Source organism: Festucalex cinctus, chromosome 8 (assembly GCF_051991245.1).
Source record: "Festucalex cinctus isolate MCC-2025b chromosome 8, RoL_Fcin_1.0, whole genome shotgun sequence".
Taxonomy (NCBI): domain Eukaryota; kingdom Metazoa; phylum Chordata; class Actinopteri; order Syngnathiformes; family Syngnathidae; genus Festucalex; species Festucalex cinctus.
Window position 1 is genome coordinate 26878166 of NC_135418.1, and position 15484 is coordinate 26893649.

At 39.6% G+C, this 15484-nt stretch overlaps 1 protein-coding gene across 2 annotated transcripts; it reads left to right on the top strand.

The window, feature by feature from the left end:
* The first annotated feature begins 851 nt into the window (after positions 1-851).
* ppm1j (protein phosphatase, Mg2+/Mn2+ dependent, 1J) lies at positions 852-15302 on the top strand. Of its 2 annotated transcripts, none has more exons than XM_077530807.1 (10): positions 852-1730; positions 6947-7061; positions 8672-9004; positions 9632-9744; positions 10206-10290; positions 11086-11204; positions 12149-12212; positions 12932-13039; positions 13860-14011; positions 14251-15302. In XM_077530807.1, the coding sequence occupies exons 1-10, from the start codon at positions 1447-1449 to the stop codon at positions 14396-14398; spliced, it is 1521 nt and encodes a 506-aa protein (XP_077386933.1). In that variant the 5' UTR covers positions 852-1446; the 3' UTR covers positions 14399-15302. The 2 variants fall into 2 exon arrangements, with proteins under 2 accessions (XP_077386933.1, XP_077386934.1); XM_077530808.1 differs by lacking the exon at positions 852-1730 and adding an exon at positions 1908-2105.
* The last annotated feature ends 182 nt before the right edge of the window (positions 15303-15484 follow it).

The following is a 15484-nucleotide window of genomic DNA, read 5'->3' on the forward strand; positions in this document are numbered from 1 at the left end:
AAAGGATGTTGAAGAAGACTATGAAGCTGAAGACGACTGCAAAGAGAAGACGCAAAATCTACACAGGAGAGCCTCAGAATGAATTTGAATGTACGACCTGAACTGTGTGGCATACTAACCACTGTCCCACCCACCTTTCTGCCGTTTTTTTGTTATATTACTGTTTGTTACAATAAGTGAAGTCTTTCAACCAGAGCAACTATCATAAGTAGCGCATATCAGTGAGTGTGGGCTTCATTTGAAAGCAGCGTCAATGTACCATGCTACATTTTGTAGTACTTTGACGCCATCTAGTGGACAACCCACAAAGTGCAAGCTCTCATCTTGCAGTCCCATTGACTGCCTCCACCGAATAATGTTGCGTTACAAAAACAAAAGATGTAAAAATGCTATAAATAACATTAAAACATCCTTCCATCCATTTTATGAACGCTTATCCCTCACAATTCCTCACATAAAATAGAGACATGAAAAAATATATATAATGTGTGGAATTAAATGAAATACAATTGGATAACAAAAATAGCTTCTGTGAGTGTATCGAATGTTGTGGCTGATGATAGATCGGGTCACAATAACAACTGTCTCTTGCAATATAATCAAATAGTTGTGTACTTAAAGGGCACCTTACAGCTGACAACAGAGTAATAGATAAGAATGAGAGGTGGACTGTGCCCTATAGCTCAGATAAAGCCCAAAGAAGTTACTGTTACTTTGGCATTTCATATATGTAGACGCAAATAAAAAGCACACAGAATATACGGATAATCAAAACATTCAAAACAATTGTCATTAAATGTAGCAAACTACAAAAATAAGAATAAAACTGTGTTAACAATTTAAATCTATTATTATGCCTCTTATTAGACTGAACTTGTGTATCTTTTGTTCTGGTAAATGACAGATGACTTTTTGAGGTTGAACCCAACAGTCAGTTAGGCCTACATAAGTTTTCTGACATCAACAATTATTTTTGGCTCTAATAACCATGCACTACCTGCAATGGATTTGAAATAAAACGAGCAAGATCTTTTCCAATTTGCGTGTTCCTATTTGCGTACAAAACCCTCCGAAATTATTCTGTATGTTTAAATATGTATTTATTGAAGGTGATGGATGTGCTTATGCGTTCAAAAGCATCAGGATGCTTGTATGGAGCCTTGTGCTGCAGGATTACTGGCAGCCAGTGAAGGTTTTTTTTTTTTGTTTTTTTTTTTTGGTTTTTGGTTTTGCTTTGAATGAGACAAACACCGCCTGGTTCGTCACATGGGTGCTCAAGAGGAAGAAGAAAAAAAATAAAATAAAGCGAGATCGCTTCCTGAAATGCTCCTCGTCACTGGCTGCGTCTTCCGTTCGCCTCTCTAGCGCGAATCCTTTGATTTCTCTGCTTTTTATTTTCTCCTCTTTTTTTTTGTAGTCTTTTGTTGTTGTGTGCAACGCGAGTCGATGCCGACGATGATCAGCAAAGTGAAAAGCGCCATGTCCACGCTGGTAGGAGGGATGATGCCTCACGGCCACCACCACCATCACAACCATCACGGCGGCGGCGGCGGCGGCGGAGGCTCGCAGTCCGGGGGAGCTGACGGCCTGCCGCCGCGCTTCCCCTACGGCCGCCCGGATTTCCTGGAGCTTACCCCGGAGCTGCTGCAGTACTCCACCGAGCACGCCTCGCGGCCGGTGCTCACGCTCAAGCGAGGCAGCAGGCTCCCCTGGCACACCGGATACGCCGAGTGAGTGCCCGACTGGCGTCCATTTGTGTGTGTGTGTGTGTGTGGGGGGGGGGGTTCTTTGTGTTTATTTATTTTTTTTGTCATTGCGGCGCTTTAATCACACGCACGCGTCGTGAACGAACGTGCGTGACGTTTGCAAGTGGTAGTGCAGGATGCTCAACCAGCTCGCAGAGCTGCTGCCGCATCTGCAGCAGGCATTAAAATCAAATGCTGTTGCACTGGCTCCCTCTGGTTCTGCTGCAGAGGTCCTTCCCCGCTGTACAGCTCACGCTAAGTAGCGTCATGCTGTCAATTTGATACCCTCCGTTTCTGCTGTGTAGGACCCCCTCTACCGTCAGGTTTTGATGTCCAGGTTCTACCATCGGGTTCTGCTTTGTAAGTTTGACCCTTCAGTTTCTCTTGTGCAAGTTCTCCCCTCTAAGTTCTGCTGTGTAGGTTCTTGTAACAGGTGCTGCTCTAGGTTGTTGCATGTCCTAAACTTCTGCTCTTTCAAATTCTGCTGTCCAGGTTTTATTTATTTACTTAGGTTCTGCTGTGAAGGTTGAAGGTTCTAACATCTGGTTGTAACTCTCTTTTTCTGCTGCATAGGTTCTACCCTCTGGCTTGTGTAGTTTTTGCCCAAGTTTGTATGTAGGTTCCACCATCCCGTTCTGCTGTCTGGGTTCTACTCTTTGGCTTCTGCTGTAAATGTTGATACCAAAAGGTTCTCCTGTGTATGTTCTACCATCAGTTTCTGCTGTATAGGTTCTACCCTCAGGTTACATTGCACAGGTTCTATACACCTTAGCTGCTGCTTAGGTTTGGTCCTCATTGGTTGATCTATTGACCTATATATACACATCTATCGATCGTTTGTTTATCAGTAATACGTCTTACTGACAATAGGAGCACATTGGCAATATAAACTTATCCTTCACATTTGTGTTAATTAATTTAAGGATCATGTATATAATTTTATTGGTGGTGTACAGTCTTGGAGTATTTATTTATTTATTGTACAAAATAAAATATCAGTTCCAATATTTATATTTAAAAAAATACATTTTGTTATGGAAGCTAGGGTTTTATTAAACAATCAAAATAGTTTTTGTTTTGCTACATTTACTATTGTGCTCATAAAGCTTATATATCACAACCACAACTGTATATAAAAATAAATAAATTAATTAATGCAAATGGTCTGTCTCTCAGTGCGACACGGTACCAAAGGGCCCATTGCCTGTTACCGAGCAATAGTTCTAAACTATTGCCGCACCTGCACTGTACTTAGAGGAATACCCACCAGAATGTGCTGTGTGCAGAAACATTCCCTGCTGTGGAATAACATCTCCACACATTCCACTGCCTATGTGTCAGTTTTACTGGCTATAAGGCAGGATAAAAACACGCTTAGTCATGCTGAGAGTCTCAAGGGGGTTGCAATTTGTGACGAGAGAAGTTTCTATCATGAACTTTGTTAAATTACTGTGACACTTCAGTTGCTCCCTGTATGTGCACAATGAGTCTGGAGTTTTGGCATGGCGCTGGTTTTAATCGATGCTAACTTGATGCGCCAACACGTTTGACGTCAATACACCCACGTGAGTGCACTTAGTCTAAAATGCTTTCGTCTAATTGCTGCAGCATGGTCATACAGAAGCGGAACATTTTCCAGGCTTTGGGATCATTCTGCAAAAGTGCAAGGAGAAACACAGACAAAAAGGGCAAAAAACAGACTCAATTGCGAGTCCCTTTTTTTTTTTCATCATTTTTAATTAATTTGGATGTGATAATTACAGTCAGTACACTCAAAGGCCACAAGCTAATCCCACCGGTAATTACTTTGCATTACGTCAAAAGCGAGAATACAGGACAGCATGTTGTTCAAATCGGCTTTGGATCACAATATTTATCTGCTGGATACATTAGGTATGTTAGTAAACATTAGAAAAGGGAATACAAGAAAAAAGAAAAGAAAAAAAAAGTTCAACAATACATGCCAGAATATCAGGTGTTTCAAAAATAGAGTTAGAATCCATCAGATTAGAAATAGCTTTCAGTATGATGCAGTGTGATACTTAATAAAATATTCTTAAATGAATAGTTCATAAAAATGGAGTGCTATTATCAGTGCCCAAGCACAAGTTAGTGTGAAAGCCATCCTGGAATCATTGCGTGCCTTTTTATGGACCTCAAACATGCTCAAAAACTCATCAGTTTTGGCATGTGTGTGTATCCCGGCCCGGGGCAAATGAACGTCCTAAATGTCGGAGTCCTATCCTGCTGACTACCAGCAATTGAAATTTGTCCTCTGTAGTGGACCTTTTAAAACCTGAATATCTACCACCCAGTGCATACGATATAATTAACTCATTTTGTGCTCTATAGAGGACATTCAGAGCTTTCCAGTGATACCAATTGTTTGCTAACTTTGATTGCATCATAAAAGAAAATGGCTTCCCTCAGAGAAAGCACTTTTTAGGGAAGAGGAAAAGTAAGTGTATGTTGTTAGCATGTTTTCTATAAGACTCTTAAGAACACATTAAAGTATTGTTTGAATTATTTTAACTGTATTTGAGCCTAGCGTTTAAGTTTTTAAAAAAATGTCCTCTGTAGTGGACACATCATAGCTTAATAAAAATTAAAACTTTTTCTTTTCCAAAATTTATTTTGCAGTATTCCAGTTACTTCACAAAGCTTGGGGAATATCAAAATAGACATGATATTTTTTTTCCTGGTAGTCAGGAGGATATATGTGAAATAACAACCAGCATTTTGTCTAATGTCCACTCTGTCATAAGGAAATATCAATTGCCATAATTTTTTTTTTTTGCAGACATTAGAAATGTGTTTGTCAAACAGTCCAGTCATCTTGCTAACTGAATCTTGTTGCTAAGTGAACGTCCACCCTGTGCTCATTAATTAAATGCGGATATTAGCCAAAAAATGTCCACCCTGTCAGCAAGGTAGCATAGCTTCCTGTTTGCAGCTCATCTTGCAGTTGTTTATATTAAAAAAAAAAAAAAAGTGTGTGATGACCAATATTAGTCCTAACAACATACGAAGTTCAGTGGAATTTATTTTTGTTGGGGGAGTTGAAATGGGGAAGTGTCAAACGCAACTTATGGTGATAATGACTCAAACAACATAATGAGGTCATGGAGACAACCTATTGGCCACAACCAGCTATTAGTAATTGATTCTAATTAAAACTCCTCTATGTCACCTTATTTTCCTCAGTGCTGATAACCTATTGTAACTACAACATCCTAGCGGATGAATGAATTTTCTCATGTCCAATATATTGTTGACCTACACATCCATGAACCATGAATTGGTGGGATTTTCACTCTTACCACATGACGATAAGCTATATAGGAAGGTGAGCTTGCAACTTTTATTCTACTCTGGCATGGAAACCGTTTCCACTGAGCAGGAAGTTGACACATAGGCTACTATGTATTGCAACATCTACAAATTTGATGTAACCTCAGGCAAGCAGGGTTTTTTTTCACAGAGCACGTCAGCTTCCTCCTGTTGCTGGTCCCAAAACAGAGAATTCGACTAGTAAACCGTCACTCGGGCATGGTTTTTGGTCACAAGGTGCGGTCGTTGATGTTGTTGTTTCGATTCACATCCTCCCACGCCGCTGACGTGAGCTTTGATGATAAACTGCTGGGCTCATCATGTGACAAGCGTGTCGTGACTCACACGTGGTCGCTCTACGAATGGAAACGGTGAATTTACGAGTGAGTGAAATGATTTTGAAAGCAGAAATGTGAAAAATAATCTGTCTGATTGATTGCTTGTTACGGATTGTTAGTTGAATGTTGATTCGTTTTTGGAGCAAAATTGAAGAGATGAAATGGTTTTAAAAAAAAAAAATACAAAATCACATCACGATTGTCGTGATCAAATTATCACACTTATAGCCGGTATCATCTCCACAATCAAGGGGGGTTGTCGTTTGTAATATTGAAGTTATTTCTCTGTGCTAGTTGTATGCCAAAGAGGCAAGCATGCTTTGGCTTTAAAAGCCAAAGTTTAAATGACAATCATGAGACCTTTAAGTCTCCCTCGCCATTAGTCCTAATGTGCACCATCCCTGCCGTGCCAGTCCTCAGCTTTCAACTGATTAGAAAGGGGGGGTTGGGGGGGGCTTTTTTTTTTTTTGGGAGAATAAAAATATAATCCAGATTGGTTGGATTTGTCCATTTTGGCCTCTCTCGCATCAGGCCCATTTGGAAAGCGAGCGGTCAGAGGTGGTGTTTGAGTTTTCTTTTTGTTTGCATGTTTTTGGGTTCTTCCACAGGTCTCCTCTTCTGCTTGTCTCATTGTGTTCGGCTCACACGAGCGACTATTCATAATCGGCTCTCTACGTGAGGACAATACATGAATTAGCAGAATTGAGCAACAGGCCTGAAGTGCAAATGTAAAATGTGATTAATTTGACAGTGACGGCAATATAATCAATGAGATCTATTTGAACTGTATTAAAAAATGTCACTTTTCACAGAAAAGATGATCTCGCTAGTTTCGGGCCGCAGTTGTTGAATATTTTTAGATGCGATTATTTTAATGATTATCCAATCCTTTTGATTAATTGAATGATCAGATATAATGTGATTCTTGCATTGCTCAAGAATTTAACCGGCGGTTAGGGGTTAAACAGTGGTTAAAATAACCATGAATTGAACAACCGGGCCCTTGTGTATTTGGAGTTGCAAGAATGGATTCATTGCATTTTCATGCTTGTCAATGGAGAACGGTGACTTTGATTATGAACGAGCCAACGTGGTCACGAAACATTAAATTCATCTCTCAAGCCACCACTATATGTAATATAGAGTATGTAACACAGCATACAGTATTTTTATTTATACTTTTATTTCATTCAACTACATGTAAAGCTAAATGAACGAGTGCCCTCCATTAATGATTTTGTGTTGTCACTCACAGCTTTCTGTGTAATAAAATCACTGCACAGTAATCAAGTTCTGCATTGTTGCACAAACACATGCAAGGGTACAAACGTTGCCGCAAGAGCGCAAGCAGCGTTCCACTTTAATGCCATTTTCCTCCGCATGCAGGCACAGACTCATAATTAATCCCTTTTGCAAGTTCCCTGTGGGACCTATCCGCAGCTTGTCCCACTTTTTTCCCCCTCTCGCAGGGCAAAAAAAAAACATTTTTGTTATTCCGTCTCATACGGCTAACTTGCGTCTCTCCCGCACCAGGGTGATCAACGCCGGCAAAAGCATGCTGAACGAGGACCAGGCCTCCTGCGAGAAGCTTTTTGTCAGGAAGCCCAGCGGCAAACAGCGCAATTCTACTCTGCTGGAGGACAACGAGGTGAGCCAAAGGCAAAACTGCAGTGACGACATCCAGTCGGGAGCCCGAGTGGGTGGGGGGGGTGAACTAAATAGTCTGGCAAGCGACGCTCGCTCATCATTTATCGTGTACACCGTGTTGTCCTGATGGCAAAGTCACTAAGGGGTAGTGTTTGTCAACAAAACTAAACAAAAATAGTTTTGTCAAACATATTTAGACTAGACTAAAACCCTCAGTAAAAAAACAATAACTGGGACTAATTCAGTATGTATTTTCGTTGACTAATGAAGAGGAGACGAAAATGTACTTCACTTAACTCATTTGCTCCCAATAAGTTTTTTTTAATGTTCTAAGTGCCCCAAAGACGTATTTATACGTTTCTTTTTTTTTTTTTTTATGCTAGAGCATACAGAAGGCTTTGACGTAGCCTCTCAACTGCAAAGAAAGGGGCTCTGGGTGGAGGAGTGGAGCCGTCACTTGCCTTCGGTGCCGGTTGGCGTGGGTTCGCTTCCCCACCTGGGAGACCATGTTTGATTGTGTGCGTGTTTGTGTGAGTGAGTGAAAAAAAAAAAAAAAAAAAACTGCAAAGAAAGGTTGCAGAAATGGTAGTTATTACACAAACGGCCAGCAGGTGGCAGCGGAGCAAAGGAGATCAACCAGGGCCATGTAGAAAAAAAGCTCAATTACTTACAATTTTGAATAGATTTGTGAAAACTGATGAAACTTAGCTCTCTTCTAATGCTAATTGCTACAAAACGGAAACAGATAGAAACATACTTTTTTTTCCTAATGAAAGAAGAGACTTTAATCTTTCTTTTGATAGGTCTTGCTTTTATAGCAATAGAACACAATATTCTGTGGGCCTTGCAAAATCAGTCAAAATCCAGTAAAACAGCCGGGAGCGAACGGGATTGCATGCACAAGCATATGCCACTGATAGGAGGTGGATTCATGGTGAAGGTTAAAAAAATAAAAAGTAAATTATAGTTATAACTCCACCAGCTATAACGTTCCAACAATTATGCTAACGTGACTGCTAACTAATGCTAGCTAACTTACTAGCACATAGCATGGAGCCATAGTAGCCACTGTAATTGAGTTTGAAGCTGTTTTTCTCAAAAAGATGAGAGAAAATTTTATGTGAATTAGTTTTAGATCCAAAATGTTCAACATAATTTGCTGACTGAAAAAAAATACATACGGGGGTAAAATGATTGCCCTGACTAAAACCGGACTAAAACGACACGTTTTGTTGACTAAGACTAGACGAATAAAATTAGTTTTCTTGGACTAAAAACGACTAAAATGCTAGATTTATAGTCGGACTAAAAATGGACTAAACAAAAACGGGATGAGATTGACTAACTGTGATAAGAACTAACAAGTGTGACTGGAATTGGACTAAAACTGAGACTAAATTTAAAAGTGGCGGATAAAATGAACACAATTGAGCCAAAAATCCACAGACATCCCATCACTTGAGACTTCTGATCAAAAAAAGTGCGATAACCAAATAACTAGAGAAATATTCTGCAATGTAGGAAAGTGGTGCAAATGCATGTCAACTACCTCAAGCATCTTAATAAGCTTTTAATTAAAAATAAATACGGCATTTGCACTTTTTCGCTCAGGATGGCACGGGGATCCCCCTTTACTTCTGGGGCGTCTTTGACGGGCACGCCGGCTCCGGCGCCGCCATCATGGCCTCCAAGCTGCTCCACCGCCTCATCCGGGATCGGCTGGGCGAGATCTTCCACTTGCTGAAGAACCACGGGGGGGCGCCGCCGCCCATCTGCCTGGCCAAGAACGGCAGCCCCTACCAGGCCGAGATCAAGAAGGGGGCGGCGCAGGAGTCGGAGGAGCCCGACGCCGTCAGCGATTCGGCGGTGCGCTACCACATGGAGAAGGTCGTCAGTCTGGAGAGCCTGGTGATGGGCGTCATTGAGACCGCGTTCAAGCAGATGGTGAGCAGAAGAGAGGGGGAAAAAAAAGAACAAAGTTGGTCAATGTGGAGATCAATCATTGAGCCATTCAAGTGTAATTAGGGGTACGGGTTACCTCTTGGAATTTCTGTTGCTCATTCTTTAGAGGAAGGTTTGAAGTTAGCATTTCGCACCTCATCATAACACATTGAATAGCAAAACTGAGAATCAAAGACTTTTAAGATTTTACGATCAAACAAACCCAAAAAGGTTTGCAGGGTACCGCGGATAGTCGGAGGTTGAGAGAAGCTCGGCGCTACTTACGCCGCAGCACCTAGCTAGCTAGCTAGCAACAAACTTTGGCTGGCTAATAGTGCGCCTAAACACGATGCGTAGGCACTCTTAAGTCAGTAATTATCGACTCCGTGGCAGCAAATTAGCTACACTTCTGACAAGTAGCTTTCTCACCAAGGGATGAGGTGACGAAAAAATATGTTGAAGCCATGCTAAATGCTAAGCTAACCTCCCTTTTTTTTTTTGCTATGTCATCTAATGTGGATGGAGACTGGTTGTCAAAGTTGGATTGTCATTTTGAGGTTTTGCCATAACTATGCTGTCATGTTTACCGTAGCTCACGTGTTTTTTTGGGGTTTTTTTTTCTTTCCTCAGGATGACCTGATCGAAAAGGAGAAAGCGTCCTACGCCATTTCTGGTGGCTGTTGTGCCTTAGCTGCCATACATCTAATGGGCAAACTCTACGTGGCTAATGCTGGAGATAGCAGGTGAGATCAAATTGTGTTGTTTGTATTTTGAGTGTGGTTTATTAAATCCCTCCAGTTATATGATAAAAATCATATCAAGAACTGCAACATTTTATGTAAAACTTGGTTCAATATCTGGGAGGTTCAAAACTTACTGAAAATAATAAATATTTGCACCTGGCACCCTTAGGGATTACCCATTATTGTAAATTTCAGTATAATGCTTTATTATACCTATATCACAAATAGTTCATACTTTTTTCTTTTTTTTTTCTCAAATGCATCAGTTACGTGTTGAAATAATAGGCTACATGCTATACACCTTTGACCTCTGTTTTGGTTGCTTCATGTGCCCCCTGGTGTTAATTTTGCTTACTGCAGCTACTCCAAATTGGCCCTTCAGTAGACTGTACTCTTTAAAAATGTGTTGCTTCAAGAAGACGAAGAAAAAAAAAATTCTGTCGCACTTCTTGTCACTGCAGGGCTATAATAATCCGGAATAAGGAAATCGTTCCCATGACCAACGAGTTTACACCTGAGTCAGAGAGACAACGGCTACAGTATCTGGTACTCGTCACCTTGTCATGATACACTATTGAAACCATATATAATTTAGTTGTTTTTGTACTTGTCCTAGTTCGTGGGTGAGATAGAGTTCATCCTATTTGACTTTTTGTTTTGTTTTGTTTTTTTTATTAGGTGAGAGCAGCATGGTATAACCGGGACTGGTTGCCAGCCAATCGCAGGGCAGATATAGACAACCCTTCAAAACTGTTGACAAATTAGACTGTTGAATGATGTTGATGATGATAAATGAACTTAACACGGATGTTTTTAGAATGTTGGAGAAAGTCGCAAATAGTCTATTGTTTGACTTTGATGATCCAAACATGGAACACGATTATTAACTCAAAGGACATAATGGTGGATTCGTAGTTAGCGTTTCTGCCTCATAATTTGGAGGTTCTGGGTTTGATTCCTGTGTAGAGTTTGCATGCAATTTCTTTGCTTTACCGATGACTGCTCATTTACACGATATTGTTTATTTGGTATTTTTTCGTAATATTGTATGATATCACACTAGAGGGATTGATGGAGTATTCACCAGTGTTTTTTTAAAAACTGTTTTAGTGTCATTTTGCAAAAGCTAATCAGTATTCTTTCATGAAGGACTACAACAATCAGGAAATATTTACTGTTGAGCGGATGAAATCAGAATATTGAAGTTTAAAGGATGGCTCTAAACGATTACTCGGCATTAGTCTCCATCTCACCCTCGACCACAACGAGGACAAGCGCAATAAAAAAGGAACGGATGAATGGACGTTGGACTCGAAGACAGTTTGTCACGTGTGTTCGCAGGGCTTCCTGAGGCCTGAGCTCCTGGGCAACGAGTTCACTCACATTGAGTTCCCGCGCAGGATCCAGCACAGCGAGCTGGGCAAGAAGATGCTCTACAGAGACCACACCATGAGCGGCTGGTAAGGTCCCTAACTCATGCTCGTTCATTTGACTACCTGCTGCCAACTTCTGTCTGATCACTTACATGTATGGATGCATTAAGTCTCTGGAACAACAGCTAGTGTTTACGCTGAGCTGATTGGTTAAGAATAGCTCAGCACAAGAACATATTTGGAGACCGCAGTACTAAATGTTTTTCATGGGATTGTTTTTATTTATTTTATTTTTGCTGTAACTAGAGAATGCAGTTTCTGTAGAAATTGCATGTGATGCTTAACAGTCGAAGAGGCTCTTAAGTACCATGGAATTAATTGTTGAATAGTCGAATGTGAGACTTAACCCCAATAAAGCCTAAACAATGAAATATATGAGAGAAAATTCATGTTCTTTGTAAATAGAGTATTGGTCCTTTTGAAATTTTTTTTTTTTTTTTTTTTTTTTTTAAATGAACTTACACATATGACTTTTGATTTCTGTCATATTGGATACATCCGGTCACAATGCTTTAAATTCATACATTTATAACTGTCAAAAATATAATAATAAGCAGACATGTCAAACATATTAGTATTTCCAAAAATCACCAGCCCAGCAAAAAAAAAAAAAAAATCTTAATTTGACGTATTTTTCCGTCAATGGCAGTGAATGACTTAATGAGGGTTTTAGTCTAGTTTTATTCCGGTGAAAAATGTGTCTTGACAAAATTTGACGTCTTTTTGCGTCAATGGCAGTTAAAGCTGGAATGGTTTTAATTGGTCAAGAAATGTGGAAGCAGGGAGTGAATTTGGAAAATATCTCTTAGTTTCTGAATTTTATTGTGGGTATTTGGGGAGTGTGATCCCAAGTCATCCTGAATGAGCAGAACATTTTGAAATTGGAATGGTTTCAATTGGTTGCAAAATGTGTAACGAGGAGGCTAATATGTGATGTCACATTTGACATTTCGGGGCCTGTTTTGTTGCAGGGCGTACAAGACAATCGTTGAAGATGATCTGAAATTTCCTCTCATATACGGAGAAGGTAAAAAGGTAAGATGCATCTCCACTTTGACTCAAAACACATTTTGACAACCACAATTTTTGAAATATGAATCCGCAACATTTGTTCCTCATCTTCACGCCATGTTGAGGGAACATTCATAATCCTTCATAAATGGATTTCCCCTTCAACAGTGGATTATTCCTCAATCAATCCTGGTACATACACTGATTTGTAACCGATTTTTCAAATATGCCAAATATACCACACATAATGGGGACAAAATCAGCAAGTATGTGCTTTCTGCTAATTTATAGTTTGTGTATTTCCGAGGACCAACACAGCACCCGACAGCATATCTACTGTACTACACTACAGTCATTCCCACAAAACAAATGTCTGTTGCATTACCAAGACTGTCCAGTGACTGGCAGCATCGTGCCACAGTGGAAAAAAATGATTAAAAAGGAATTTTAGATTGAATTTGACATTAAAGAATGCTTGCCTGACTGTATTCCTAAGAGATCACTACAGTGGAAACAAAAAAACAAACAAAAAACACAAACTCCTCACCACCGGATGATCACCCCGAGAGTAATTTCAAACATGCATCTGATAATCAGCCTTTGCTAATGTTGGTCAAAGGTTGGGGAGAAAAATGACAAATTTTATGTACGATTAACAGGATGGGTGTGTGCCTAGCTTAAGCAATTAGTTAGTTCTGTGTTTTTCTGAGTTTGTTTTTTTTCTTTTTTTTTTTTTTTAACAGGCACGGGTCATGGCGACGATCGGAGTGACTCGTGGTTTGGGGGATCACGACCTGAAGGTGTATAGCTCCAACATTTATATCAAACCCTTCCTCTCCTGCGTCCCTGAGGTGAGCAAACATACTGTAAATATTATTTCTTTAAAAAAAAAAAAAAAAAAACAAAAAAACTTTGGAGTATCAGCTGTACCCCGATATTGACTTTCACTGATGAACTGCTTTGTTGTTTCTGTTTTCAGTCATTATCTTGCTTGGTGATGATAAGATTAAAAAAATGTAACAAACAACTTAAATAAAATAACTTAATAAAAAAATAATAATAAAAATACAGTAATTAAATAAAATTAACATAAACAAATACTACTACTACTGCTGCTACTACTACGACTACTACTACTACTAATAATAATAATAATAATATTAATAAATAACTTGAATAAACCTTAACTGCAGCAAACATAAGTTTGATTATTGTCACGTGGAATATTAATGTTAATATGTATCACAAAATAAATATAAATAAAATATAGTAAATCAATTAAATAAAATTATCTTAAATAACTTTAATTAAATAATAATAATAATAATTATTAATTAATTAATTAATTAATTAATAGCTTAAATAAACCTTAACTGCAGCAAACATAAGTTTGATTATTGTCACGTGGAATATTAATGTTAATATGTATCACAAAATAAATATAAATAAAATATAGTAAATCAATTAAATAAAATTAACTTAAATAACTTTAATAATAATAATAATAATAATAATAATAATAAATAAATAAATAAATAAATTAATAAATAGCTTAAATAAACCTTTACTGCAGCAAACAAAAGTTTGATTATTGTCACGTGGAATTGTAATGTTAATATGTATCATAAATATATCCGGAATAACACTTGAATGAATCCACTTTGCTGACAGGTGCAGGTGTACGACTTTGACGACAACAAACACGGCCCGGACGACGTCCTCGTCATGGGCACGGACGGACTGTGGGACGTCACCACGGACAAGGACGTGGCGGACGCCGTCTCGGCCTACCTTGCGTGCTGTGATCCCTCGGACCCCATGAGGTAATAATCGCAAAAAGCGGCCTGTCGTCAAGGCCGAGACGGGGTGGCTTAGCGGGGATTCAAAATTGGCTGTGATCGCAATTCATCTCACGAGAGCTCAAATCTATTCTTGACCAAAAAAACAACACCAAACTCCTAGAGCAGGCATCCCAAAAGTCTATCCAGTAAAAGTGGGAGGGTTATATCTACATAAGGGATGGGCAAAAAAAAAAAAAAGCAGGTATGTGCGTGTTCTGCAGGTACACACTGGCGGCACAGGACCTGCTGATGCGCTCCCGAGGAGTTCTGAAAGAGCGCGGCTGGCGACTACCCAACGACAGGCTGGGCTCGGGCGACGACATCACCGTGTTCGTTGTCCCGCTGGCAGGACACGAGGCAGAGACATGAGACGTGACAACCCCCCCAAGCCCCCCTGGAAGAAGACTCGGGTCTGAGCAGCTCCTTCATCCACCTCTAGATCTTTGGACCCAACACTTCCCTAACAGGAAATTTGCCAGCCGTGTCGTGTTCCTCGGTGACGGTTGCTGGTGAGATTTCACCCCCCCCTCCCTCCCACATGCGTAGTACTTCCTCTTTACGTTCAAGGCTGGGCAGCAACTTTAAAAAGTCAGCATGGACTGCGTATCTTCACACCTCGCACAAATGCGATTCCCTTTTTTGTATTAACGAGCCTCTGTGTAGCGTCAAGAATGTGAGGAAACCAAAGAGATGCCTTCGTGGCACCAGGATGGAATGAAAACATGAAAAAACAACAACAACAAAAGGAGCATGGGGTTGAATTAAATGGACCTTTTCCTGCGCCACATAATCATTATCAGTCTGTAGTCTCCTTTGTTGGTGATGGAGGTAGGACAGCACTTGAAGAATGTTTGCACATATGATGTCGTTTTTATTGTTGAAAACTGCAGACAATGTACATGTTGAGCATGAAGGATCTGAATCATTGTTTTGTTTTTGTTTTTTGTTATTTTAGGATAGGTATAGTAAGCTGTGATAAAATTCACACATATGCCTTATGAAAAGATGACGAGAGTGTTTGTATTATCACACCATGCGAGGAATATGACCTTAAATGTACTGTAATGTATACCTCTCTTTGTTTTTGTCATGATGGTTGTTATTTAGATTCTCCATATATTTTTAAACAGTACGGAAAATGTTTTATTTTTTATCTTTCTTATCCATAAGTGCTTGTTTGGGAAGGTGGTGTGTGCTATACAAGATAAGGCCGACTAAAATGTGAATGATGTCATGTTCCTCTTTAGAAATAAATCACAATTTTCCCATTTGTCTCGCTGGGCTGTTATATTTATTTCACCTTTGTTTCTCGGGTTGCTATATGTTAGCAACTTAGCATTGCACCTGCAAGTATTTTTGATGAGTTTAACTTACCTTGGCGCCTTTCTTACTGTGCTTGCTATCTTGCGCCAATAGTAGCGTAGCAACTGTTATCGTGTTAGCATTTTATCAGTT

Excerpts from the sequence above, each read along its gene's own strand:
- ppm1j (XM_077530807.1), top strand. The coding sequence starts at position 1,447 with ATGCCGACGATGATCAGCAAAGTGAAAAGCGCCATGTCCACGCTGGTA. Across the intron at positions 9,005-9,631 it reads AGACCGCGTTCAAGCAGATG|GATGACCTGATCGAAAAGGA; the intron begins GTGAGCAGAAGA and ends TTCTTTCCTCAG. Across the intron at positions 13,040-13,859 it reads TCCTCTCCTGCGTCCCTGAG|GTGCAGGTGTACGACTTTGA; the intron begins GTGAGCAAACAT and ends CTTTGCTGACAG.